This window comes from Vitis vinifera, chromosome 12 (assembly GCF_030704535.1).
Source record: "Vitis vinifera cultivar Pinot Noir 40024 chromosome 12, ASM3070453v1".
Lineage (NCBI taxonomy): Eukaryota > Viridiplantae > Streptophyta > Magnoliopsida > Vitales > Vitaceae > Vitis > Vitis vinifera.
In genome coordinates this window covers 2,044,481-2,055,084 of record NC_081816.1, presented here as the reverse complement: position 1 = coordinate 2,055,084, position 10,604 = coordinate 2,044,481, and the positions used below count along the sequence as shown (strand labels likewise).

General features: G+C 26.2%; 1 protein-coding gene across 1 annotated transcript; it reads left to right on the top strand.

Annotated features, from left to right (window-relative positions):
- Positions 1 to 2,261: 2,261 nt before the first annotated feature.
- Positions 2,262 to 7,813, top strand: LOC100267770 (protein trichome birefringence-like 43). The gene is made up of 5 exons (XM_002278042.5): positions 2,262 to 2,751; positions 6,249 to 6,420; positions 6,773 to 6,948; positions 7,051 to 7,209; positions 7,322 to 7,813. The coding sequence occupies exons 1-5, from the start codon at positions 2,501 to 2,503 to the stop codon at positions 7,623 to 7,625; spliced, it is 1,062 nt and encodes a 353-aa protein (XP_002278078.2). The 5' UTR covers positions 2,262 to 2,500; the 3' UTR covers positions 7,626 to 7,813.
- Positions 7,814 to 10,604: the final 2,791 nt, after the last annotated feature.

The window sequence follows — 10,604 nt, the reverse complement described above, 5'->3', positions numbered from 1 at the left end:
AAGTTAAGTATATTTAATAAAATTTAAAATATTAAAATTTTAATAAATCCTAATTATAAAATTTATAAATGTTAAGATAAAATGATGGAATGTGTTTAAATTTTTAATTTTTAATAGTATAAAAGTTATATAACGTCGTATTATTACAGTTTAACCACCGGTTCAACTATTCAATAGTTGAACCGGGTGAAAATGATAGATTTGGTTCTGAAAATATTGGTTCAAACTTTAACATTGAAGTAAAATTCCTCTAACCTCAAAAAAGAAGAAGAAGCTACTACTTTCCGATAAGAACTGCATATAGAAGTTCATTCTAAGTATCAGGAATGCGAGGTAGACGCCAATGACTATAGTCCATGCCTCTATGCCCTCCAAGTCCAAAAAATAGAAGGATGATCATATTTTATGAGTTGTGACAAGGTAGTAACATTTAAGTTATGTTTGGTTCCCGAAAAATACTAAGGAAAGAAAAAAAAAGTAAAGGAAAATGATTTTTTTCATATTTGGTTATCCTATGAAAAATATAAAAAAAATCAAATATAATTAAAATTAATTAAAAACTTATATATTTTTAAATTATTTAATCTTTATATCAATGAGTTAAAATAAATAAAATGAGTTTAAAGTAATAAAAAAAATAATTATCAATTTTTAATTTTTTTTTATTTTCCTTCTACTTTTCCTTTATATTTTCTTTTCCTTATATTTTCTTTCAAAATTTTATGGAACCAAACATAGCTAGCAAATATACTAGCTTTGCCTTAGTTTATAACTTTCTCTACTACTACCGCTTTTGCACATTTTCATTAATCCAAGAACAAGATCTATATAGACACATAGATCCATGGATCCAATCCATACATCTCAATTGGAAAAGAATCAATAGAAAAAGAAAGAATCGGAATTGATCAAACAGATGAAAAGAAAACGAAAGATGAAACATAAATCATGGATACACTAAGTCCTCTCGGGGACTTGCTTAAGAATAACTTCTGCTGGAAGTTGGCCTCCTGGGTATGTTGTGCCCTGCACTGGTTGTGTTTGGCCGTCACAATTCTGAGCATCGGGCTCTCCCCAGTTGCTTCCCCTAATTCCAGAAAGAAAACAAAATAATTGAGCCTAAGTTCGCGAGTCATTTTCGAGGTTAATCTCCTAAAATTTCAAAAAACTTTCTTTGAAAAGAATTAAATATTTGGTAATGATTTTTTTTTCCTAAAATCATTATTTTATTATATAATATAGAAACATTTGGTTAAAATAGAAAAATAATCTCTAAATGGGAAATCTAACTCTTCCCATTTTTTTTATATGAAAAAGTAACTTATTTTTTTACATAAATAACATTTTCTATTTCAAGTATTTATATGTAAGTTTTAAAAAAAAATTGTTATTTTTAAAAGAAAATAATAAGGATATTTTTGTCTAAATAATGTCAAAAAATGATAAAAAATTAAATTTTAAAAATTGAGTTTTGAGAGACTCTTTTAATCAAATAACCTTATAATTAATATATATATACTATATATTTTTTATAAAAAAAAATTAATAGAAATACTATTGACAAAAGTGTTTTAATCCTAACTCCTAGGGTCTAATAAGATTTACCCATATTATTAGAGATACTTTTTTCAAGGATATTTATCATTTTAATTATAATTAAATTATAAAGTTTTTAATTATATTTGATTTTTTTTCTTATTTTTCATAATAAAACTAAATATTAAAAAATCACTTTTTTTATTTTATTTTTTACATTTATGGTAAGAAAAATGATTTTCTTATGTTTTGTTTCATCATGAAAATAAAAAAAATTCAAATATAATTAAAATGAATTAAAAACTTATAATTTTTTAAAGTTATTTAATCCTTATGTAATGAAAGAAAATAAGTGAAAGTGAATTTTAAAAAATACATAAAAATAATTTATTAAATTTGTGTCTATTTTTTATTTTTTTCACTTTTTTTTTTACTTTTATCTTTTCTCTTTATTTTCTTTCTCTCACGTCTTCCCTCAAATTTTTCGAAACCAAACGTACCGAAGTAGTGAAAGATACTTCACGAGAAGAATATACAAATAAATGGATATAGATGATAAATATATAATTATTTAATAAATGAAAAAACTTAGGTATCAAATGATGAGACCCGAAGGTCTACCCAAAAAGGGACGGTTAACTTCTAATTTAGCTTTCCAATTGGGCCCCCACCCAAAAAGGAAGTATCGAGATTCTGCCTCTGCCTTTTTTATTTACGCCATAAAGCAAGGAATCTGAATTCCTCCCAACCCATATTTTACTCCCGTTAATTTCTTGACGGTTTCCAACTCATAGTTTCTTCCCATTTTGAAATTTTCTAGTTATCCAAACGCTCCAATCACTATGAAATGACAACCACCCTTGGTTTTCCTCAGACCCATTTGTTATATATACAGTCACACACATTGTGAGTTGCACCAACCTCATCTCTCTCTCTCTCTCTCTCTTTTTCTTGTTCTTCTCCGATGGGTTCTTTTGCCACCATCGTTGCAGTGTTGTTGGCAGTCCCTTTTCTGTGTCAAGTAGATGGGAGGATTTCAAATAAGGAGGGTTGTGATTTGTTTGAAGGGAGTTGGGTGAATGATACTTCATATCCTCTGTATGATACAAACGAGTGTCCATTCATAGAGAAGGAGTTTGATTGCCAGAAAAATGGAAGACCAGACAAATTCTATCTCCATTACAGATGGCAGCCTTCTGCTTGCAAACTACCAAGGTAACCCTTTTTATCTCTCTATTCTTCCTCAATGAGTTGTTTTTTCTTGGTATTTATTTTTAAATATTTTGTGTTGGTATACAAAACTAAAAATTAAAAAAAACAAAAAACAAATTCAGATGTTGAGAGTGGATAATTTTACATATTTAATATTATGGACAAATGATTACATAAACTTAAGATAAAATAGTATATCTAAATTATTCTTCTTCTCTTCAAAGTAGAGGAGAAATAAGAGGCATACAAAATAGCTAAAAAGATAATATAAAAAGGGAAACGCAAAGTTGAGATATTAATTTTAATTTACAAATTAATCTTCTTTTTTTGATAATGAGAATTTTTTACTTTAATATGAGAAAATAATAGAATTATAAAAATTATAAGGTTATTTGATTAAATGGACCATTGAAAACCCAATTTTGAGAATCCAACGGGTCATCATTTTTTAGTCTTATTTTAACAAAAATACTCTTATTTTTTCCTTATAAAAATAATATTTAAAAAAAATATTTATATGTAAATATTTGAATTAATTAAAGATATTTATATAAAAAAATGAGTTATTTTTTAAATAAAAATATGAAAGAGGTTAAATTCATATACCTAGTTATAATTATAGTGCTACTATTTTAACCTCTGGACTAGAAGAATAATATAATTTGTCGTAATAGCAAAAGATGCCTTTTTTTTTTGTTATTATTTTAGGTTTGACATACTATGTGGCCTCTATGTCATTATTTATATTATGGTAGGGGACCATACAAAATTAAAATAGGACCATGAATCTTTTTATAATTATAAAATTATGCTAGGTAGATCATAATTAGTGATCGAAATTGCATGAATAGTCTAAGATGTAATTAGTCAAATACTTTTTAATTTAAGGTTCTAAAAAAATATTAAAGAAAGAAAAAAAATGTTAAGAATAATGATTTTCTCATATTTGGTTCACTATAAAAAATATGAAACAAATTAAATAAAATATAATTAAGATTAGTAAAAATTTATCTATTTTAAAATAGAGAAAAGTAAGTGAAAATAATTTAAATAAGCATATAAAAATAATTTATTGAATTTAAATATAGTTTTTATTTTTCCTAGCTTTTTATTTTTTTCCCTCCTATTTTCTTGGTAATCAAACATAACCTAAAATTTTCCATTCCTTTTCTTTCTGGCTTTTTTTAATACATTAAAATGTATTTTATTTTTTACATTATATCTTTTTCTTGGCTGAGAATACACATATCAAGTACACCAACCAGTTAAACTACTATAAATGGGATTAAGTGCCACCAACATGTCATTTACACAAGGAATTAATACATGCTTTAAAAACACAATGATTTAATCACAAATATGTTAGCATGTCAATTTCTAAAACTTATATTAATTAATTTTAATACATGCTTCAAAAATTTAATGATTTAATATAATCCGTTAGCATGTCAATGTCTAACTTGCATTTCTTTCATTTATCTCTTAAGGGTCAAGTCATTTGAATATAAAGGAGATTGTGATATCAATTGAGTTGACTCATTTTAAGCAAGAAGGAAAAAAAAAAAATCCAAATATTAAAAACAATAAAGATAAGAAGAAAGATTGGTTTGTCACAATATTAGTGTTTTTCTTTTACAAGAGGTATGCCTGAATTTAGAATTTGGAATTTGCTTTGTTGAAATTTTATAAAGAATGTACATATTTCTTAAGTTCTTAGATTTTTCTTTAGGAAATGCCAAGAAAATAATAATAAATTAATGAACTAAATTATTAATGAAAAAAAACATTGATGTGGTAAAAAAATATATCAACTTTAGTTTAAGGTAGGATTAAAGCTAATTTTTACATATGAATTATATATCGGATTATCATCCATATTTTTACTAGCATTCTAAAATTAACTATATGGTTGTCAAACTTATTTTCATTAGAAATGATTTTTTACAAATGTTTCTTGAGGGGAAAAATGAAAAGCGATCACTCAAGTTCTTTTAATATTTTTTTATTTACAAATTTTCATCTTTAAAAGAAATCGGTTTCGTGGAGTCAATAGCATAACTTATAAAATATACTAAAAATAAAAAGCAAAGCTCAAAGTCTCAGTGATTCTTTTTTTAATAGAAAAAAATTAAAATATTTAATTTTTTATTTAATTAAAAATAATTTATTGATATCAATCAATATAATTAAAGTGAGTCTATTGATAATAAATTTACTTTAATTATATTGATTGATATTAATAGATTATTTTTTAAGTAAATAGAAAAAACTAAATAATTTATTTTTTTTATTCAATTAAAAAACAAATACATCTTGATATTCATGAACCCTTAAAAAAAGTATTTTATAGCTTTTTTGTTCCGTGTAGAAGTTTGCTTAAACTCTCTGAGTTGATAAATGCTAGCTCCAAAGTCGCTTTCATGGACAAAGTTTTTACATTCTGCATGTAACGTGACTTGAATATTGCAGACTCCTAAGGTTGAAGGAAAATGATATTCTGTGTGTGTGGACCTTTTCAGTTGGAAACTCACACTCATGACATCGACTTCATACCAAACATTGTTTAAAAAATCTCATGTCCAAGTTTATCTAGCCTCTATTTTCTTATCCTCTCTCTCTCTCTCTCTCTCTCTCTCTCTCTCTATACATATATAAAGTTTAATTATTTGATTTGTATTTTCTTTGACTTATTACAATAATTTTGTTTGGTGCAGCTTTTTTATTATTATTTATAATGTTATTTTATTTTATAATTATCGTAATGATATTTTATAATATGTTTGGCTGCTGCACTAAAGTATGAAGTAGAAGGAAGAGATTTATAATTTGTCAACTTTTTTCATATCTCATTAATATAGGTAGGACCCCTTCTAGAATGTCCTTTTCAAAATATTTACAATTTAATTTCATGTGTTGCTAGATAGCAGTATCTTCTCTGCACAATTTTTAAACAAAAGTTTGAATAAAGTTATGATAATATAAATCAATGACAAAATTTTATATAAATGAATAATAACAAGATTAAGCATATAAAGTTTTAATAGAGAGGTAGTTGATGAATTAATTTAATGATTTAATATAATTTAATGACTTGATTTAAATTATTATACATATTAAATATGTTATCAAAATAACTTAACAATATTTTGGGATGACAACGGGGTAGGTTTATTGGGTAAGTGTCTCACCTTGCATCTAATAAGACGAGTTTCAAGTTTAAATAAATGGTTTTGGGATGAGCTTGGAAATTGTTTTTAAAATCTAAGATGGGTTCAGGTATTGTCTTGTTCCGTCCTAATCTATCTTGTCCTGCCCCCATCTCGATTATATATAAAATTAATTTTAAATATTAATTTAATTTAATTTGTATTTTCATATTTTTAATATATATAGATAATAGCATAAATAATAAAAAAACTTTTTAATAAAATAAGTTATAAAAATTTAATTATTTTTAAAATAATTAGATTTATTAACGTTTGGTTTTATTGATAATGTAGATTTAGTGGTCAAGATTTCTTGGAGAAATTAAGAGGGAAAAGCATCATGTTTGTGGGAGATTCATTGAGTTTGAATCAATGGCAGTCACTCACGTGTATGCTTCATGTAGCAGTAGCACAGGCAAACTATTCCTCCGTAAGGATAGGAGGGCTCTCCACTTTCACATTCCCGGTGAGATTATAACTACCTCTCATTCACTTTCAATTTTTTTAGGCCGTGTCAATCATGATCTGATATATACATATATGCTATTATTTCTTCCTTTGAAAACAATCAAATGCAATCTTCTAATCAATAGATATTAATTTGATATATGCTCATTGATCCAAATTGAATATTAATTTGATAACTTAACATTTTCTTTTATATTAATGCAATGAAGAGAAATTTTGTTCCTTTTTAGAGCATAAAATAGATGGTGAATATATTTCACTTGATGCTCGATCGAGAAAAAGTGTTTAGGATATCTACCTAGATGTTTGAAATTTTTTACATATGCTTACATCTACTATATAATTTGCAGACATATAATGCTAAAGTGATGTTTTCTCGCAACGCTTTTCTTGTTGACATCGTAAGTACACCAAATGGGGCAGTTTTAAAACTTGATTCTATTGAAAGTGGCAAAATTTGGAAAGACATTGATGTTTTGGTCTTCAACACATGGCATTGGTGGCTTCACACAGGAAGGAAACAGCCGTAAGATTAATTTTTGAAAGAGATTTTTATTTAACATTTTTGTACTAATTAGACTCTAGTACTTGCATTTAAATATGAACACATTTTAGCATATGGTTTCAGATGGAGTTTAATTCAAGATGGAAATGTCATAGTCAAAGACATGGATCGCTTGGTTGCTTATGAAAAAGCGTTGAAGACATGGGCAAATTGGGTGGACTCTCAAGTAGATCCTACAAAAACTAAAGTTTTTTTCCAAGGTGTTTCGCCTGATCATATGAAGTAAGTTGATATCTTTTTCATCATTTTGGAGAACTTTGAATTATGAAAGAATTTTTTTTTTTTTAGAAACATTGCTAGGGTTAAAATTCTACATTTTGATGTTTTGAATCAGTGGAAGCACTTGGGGAGAATCAAATCCTAGTAGTAATTGTAAAGGGCAAATGCAACCGATATTTGGTACAACATTTCCGGGAGGCCAACATCCAGCAGAAGCAGTAGTAGAAAAAGTGTTACAAACAATGACAAAGCCAGTGTATTTGCTAAGAGTTACTACCTTGTCACAACTCAGAAAAGATGGTCATCCTTCTGTTTATGGCCATGGAGGGCATAGAGACATGGATTGTAGCCATTGGTGTCTTGCTGGAGTTCCCGATACTTGGAATGAACTTCTATATGCAGCTCTTATTCAAAATTAATCTCTTGTTTTTATTATATTATTTGTAATTGAAAATTCAATTATAGGGTTTTAACTTGTTTATATATTTTGTTGTCAAGTTTGTTACCAATTTATGGATATCTAAGTGGTTTTCTTCATTGACATTGGTTTATCCAATTTGTCTCAAAATAAAGTATTATACAGATAATGGAGTAGTTGTGATTTATTTTATTCATTTGCTTTTATGAGAAAATTGGTCAGAGTGCAATATAATTTGTTGATTGATCTAAAAAATTTTGATTCATAGCTTTTTAGATGTACCAATTTTTAGCATTCATTATAAGATAAAATTTTGTTTTGAGAATTCTTTTAAACCAACAAAGCAGAGGTTTTAGAATTTGTAAGAGCTATTATTCTTGTTACTACATATTTTAGAAAAACAAATATTTGGAATATTTTAATTAGAGTGAGATTCATGCAAGTTTCCTTGTTTCCCAATAGCAAAATAAAATAATCTTAGGCATATGTTTGATTAATAAATCTATGGAGCCTCGTCAATGCAACTAGTTTTAGTTTTTGTCCACGATTTAGAGGATTTTGAAGTGAGCTCCAACAAGCTTCGAGGATTTCGGAGCAATACGTGTTGACTTGCATGAATTTGTGAGCATCTATAGATTACACTAGGTATGCATGATCATTTTTAAGGTTTTTAATTAATTGTCTTTTTTTTTTTGGTAATCTAAGTTTAACTTTTCTTTCTAATCTAATATCGTGTGTGCAAAATGCCTATATTACCGTGGTTTAAAAAACCAGACCAGCCCGGTCGATCCGACCGATCACGGTTCCGTTTGGTCTGATCAATTAGACCGGAAACAGGTTGAACCAGGATTTGACTGGCTGAACCGACAGTCCGACTGGTGAATCAGACAAACCGTCTGGTTCGATTCAATTTATTTATTTATTTTCAGCATAAAAACAATGCCGTTTTGGAGGATATAAAACCTCCTTCTCCAAACCCTCTCTCTCCAAACCATAGTTGCCGCCTGCCTCCCGACCCGCTCCCAACGCTTCGCGATAGGCTCTCACCGTCGACCGTTTCACAGTGCAAAATCTTCTTCCACCAGTCGTTGCAAGATCACCGTTTCCTGAGTCGCATTTTCCTCGCTGTGCCATTGCAAGCCACAAGCTCCCTCTGCTACTAGAATCCCGGTTAACCCCCCCCACCCCATTATTGTAACCTCTCCTGCAGTAGTTGCAAGCCTGCAACTTTTTCCAAGTGGAAATAAAGGTATGATATTATAATTTAATTATTTATTATTTAACCCCATTGTGGAAATCAAGGTAAACACTCCTCAAGTTTTTCATTTCATGTACATAATATTTTAGAATGTTTTGATTTAATTTACAATTAATTAGATCAATTTTTTGAATCCAAAATTATTTTTAAAAAATAAAAAATTCATTAAAAATTTAAATTATTAATTATGTCTTAATTTATAATTCATTTATCTAAATTCAAAATATGAATTTGTGTATATAGGGGAAACAATAAAGTCATGATTCACAATATATTTTTTTTAATGATTAGATCTAGTTTTAAAGTTCCAAATTATTTTTAAAAATTGTTAAACCTATTAATAAATTCAATACAAATATCACTTCATTTGAAGTTCATTTTTATAGTGAAAAATTTTATAAAAATATAATTATGTGCAGAAAAAAATAAAATAGTCATTATAAACCAAATTTTATCCATAAATTTATACTTTTAGTGAGTTTATTATTTGAGTTTCAAATTATTTTTAACAATTACTAAACTTATTAATTAATCCAACACTTTAAATCTTGTTTAATTTGAAACTTATTTGTATGGTTAAAAAAAATAGAAAATAATGATTGTATGTAGAAGAAAAATAATAAAGTCATTTTAGACCAATTTTTGTTTATAAACTTATAGTATTTATTGGATCATTGTTTGAGTTTCAAGTTATTTTAAAAAATTACTAAACTTATTAATGAATCCAACGCATTAAGTTTTAGTTCATTTGAAGTTCATTTGCCTAGTAAAAGAAATCGAAAAATGAGGATTTTATATAAAATAAAGTCGCTCTACACCAATATATTGCCCATAAATTTTTTGTATTAATTGGTTCATTATTTGAATTTTAAATTATTTTTAAACATTATTAGACTCATTAATGAATCCAACGTATTAAGTATTCTTTAATTTAGAATTAATTTTCCTAATAAAAAAATTGGAAAAAAATGATTCTATATAAAAAAGAAACAATAAATTCATTCTAAACCAATTTTTGTCCATAAATTTTTTATATTAATTGGTCCATTATTTGAGTTTTAAATTATTTTTAAAAATTACTAAACTTAATACTTAATTTAGAGTTTATTTGTCAAATAAAAAAAATTGTTATATCTATATCTATATATATATATATATATATATATATATATAAAGAAGAAACCAACCCATATATTTAAAATAAATTTTGGTTTATGACTTACTAATGTTATTGAATTTTATAACTTTTTAGTATTAATTAAATTGATTTATAAGTTTTAAATTATTTTTAAAAATGAATAAATTTTATTATCAAGTACAATTTGATTTGATGAAAAATTTTAGAAAAGTTTAAAATAAATTCAAAAAAGCACATGTAATGTAAAGAAATATTATATTTTAAGACTTATGGTATCATTATTAAATTGTGAAGAGAGAAAATGAATAATATCATGTTTAATTTTATTTATTTTTTATTATTTGTTTAAAAAATTTCTATGTTTTCCTTTTATTTTTAAAAACAAGTAAAAACAAATTGTACTTATTTTTTAAAGTTATTTTCTATTTTACTTTATTTTTAAAAATCCTTTCTAGAAAACAATTTTAGAATTTTAGAAAACTGTTTTTAAATCAAAAGACCAAATAGACTCTTAATTTCCTTCTAGCTAATCAAGAAAAATGAAGACCCATGTTGGAATGAGGAATCCCAACTTATGCTAGAAG